At 41.4% G+C, this 1,654-nt stretch overlaps 1 protein-coding gene across 1 annotated transcript in view; it reads right to left on the minus strand.

Moving 5' to 3' along the window:
* Positions 1–1,422, minus strand: part of LOC101856137 — a 19,356-nt gene extending 17,934 nt beyond the window's left edge. The window contains exons 1-2 of the mRNA XM_035972947.1: positions 1,365–1,422; positions 383–631 (exon numbers count right to left, since the gene is read on the minus strand). Coding sequence (XP_035828840.1) covers positions 383–631; positions 1,365–1,422 — 307 coding nt within the window. The remainder of the gene's footprint in view (positions 1–382; positions 632–1,364) is intronic.
* Between the last annotated feature and the right edge of the window lie 232 nt (positions 1,423–1,654).

A 1,654-nucleotide genomic window follows, 5' to 3' on the forward strand; every position in this document is an offset into this window, starting at 1 on the left:
ATTATAATAATAATAATAATAATAATAATAATAATAATATTGTCAATGACAATGACAGTCTTTATTCATCTCGCAGGGAGACATTTGTCTTGGTCTTTAACAATGGCAGTACAGGTTACAAAGATTAGGTTTGGTCCTGGAATTTTGGACAGGCAGACCACAACAACACGTTAGGCTGATCAACACAAAATCTGACACAATCCTTTTTAACACCGGCGGACCTCAGGGCTGTGTTTTGTCACCAGTTTCGTATACAATATTATATACCAACGATCATAGAAGTAAATATAAAACAACTCTCTGAATATCTAAAAGAACTGCTTGTCTGTGTGGTTAAATATAAAAATAATGTATTCACATACACTTGAAGGCGAAGGCCTACCTGTAGCCAGGCTAGTCCATAAAACGGGAATATGGCGACACACGGCAATATGACGACACACGGGAATATGACGACACACGGGGATATGGGGACACACGGGAATATGACGACACACGGGAATATGGTGACACACGGGGATATGGTGACACACGGGAATATGGTGACACACGGGGATATGGCGACACACGGGAATATGGTGACACACGGCAATATGGTGACACACGGGGATATGGCGACACAGACGTTTGACTTACTTTTTGCGTTCGCTTGTACTCCCAGAAGGTGCCTGAACAGGAACAAAGTAACACTGAGATATCAGCCATAGAACGGTGTTGAAAGATAACAGAGGTGGGCTATAGTACTTCTTGGGACATGCTTATGGTCGATAGAAAATATTTAAAAACCTCTATGGCGCAATGAACATTTTAAACGGGTCACTGTCGCCTCTATAGCTCTTGATTGCCATCTGTGTATGTTGTTCTCTGTCCTGAAATGTTTCACTGTACTTTATGAAAAAATGCGCCGGTGCCTCATCATACATGCCCCGTGATAACTGTGTAGGTGGTGATGCGTCAAACTCATAATTCCCTTTGTATCAGAGAAGATCAAGTGATCCGATAATGCAGCCAAGAGCTAGATAGGCTACGGTGGCCTTTTTAGACGGTTCATTGCGCAATACAGTTTTCAATATATCGATCGCCCTTAAGCCTGTCTCAGGTAGTGCTATAGTCCGCTTCGGTTGAATAAATATTTCAACACCGTTCTTTGGCTGACATTACGGTGTTGTCCTGCATCCTGGTCGTGAGACGTCTGGTGGCACAAGTGAACACAAGAAGTAAGTCAAATGTCTCTGTCGCCATTTTCCCGCGTATCGCACTATCCCAGTTTTATGGACTAATATGGCTACAGGTAGGCCATCGTCTACGAGTTTACGTAAATACGCTCTCTTATCAACATCATCATCATCCGGTGCCTTGCCGACTGGCGTGGGCGGTCATGAACCTCAACTTCACTGTCTTGCGTTGCAGCAATAGTGACATTCTCATAATATATCTAGCGGCCAAAGATAATAAGTAGTTCATTTAAATACTATTCGCATTCAAGGAGCAAATCTCACTGGGTAGTTTGTAGCATTCAGTTGCTAGTATAATTGGTACGTAACATTTAACTCTAGGCTCTATATGAGGAAAGGTAATCATTATAAAGAAGTGTAATTAATGTTATCTTAACTATTGTTATTCCCCTTGTATTTATTATTATCATTATCAGTAT

This window comes from Aplysia californica, unplaced genomic scaffold (genome assembly GCF_000002075.1).
Source record: "Aplysia californica isolate F4 #8 unplaced genomic scaffold, AplCal3.0 scaffold00920, whole genome shotgun sequence".
Lineage (NCBI taxonomy): Eukaryota > Metazoa > Mollusca > Gastropoda > Aplysiida > Aplysiidae > Aplysia > Aplysia californica.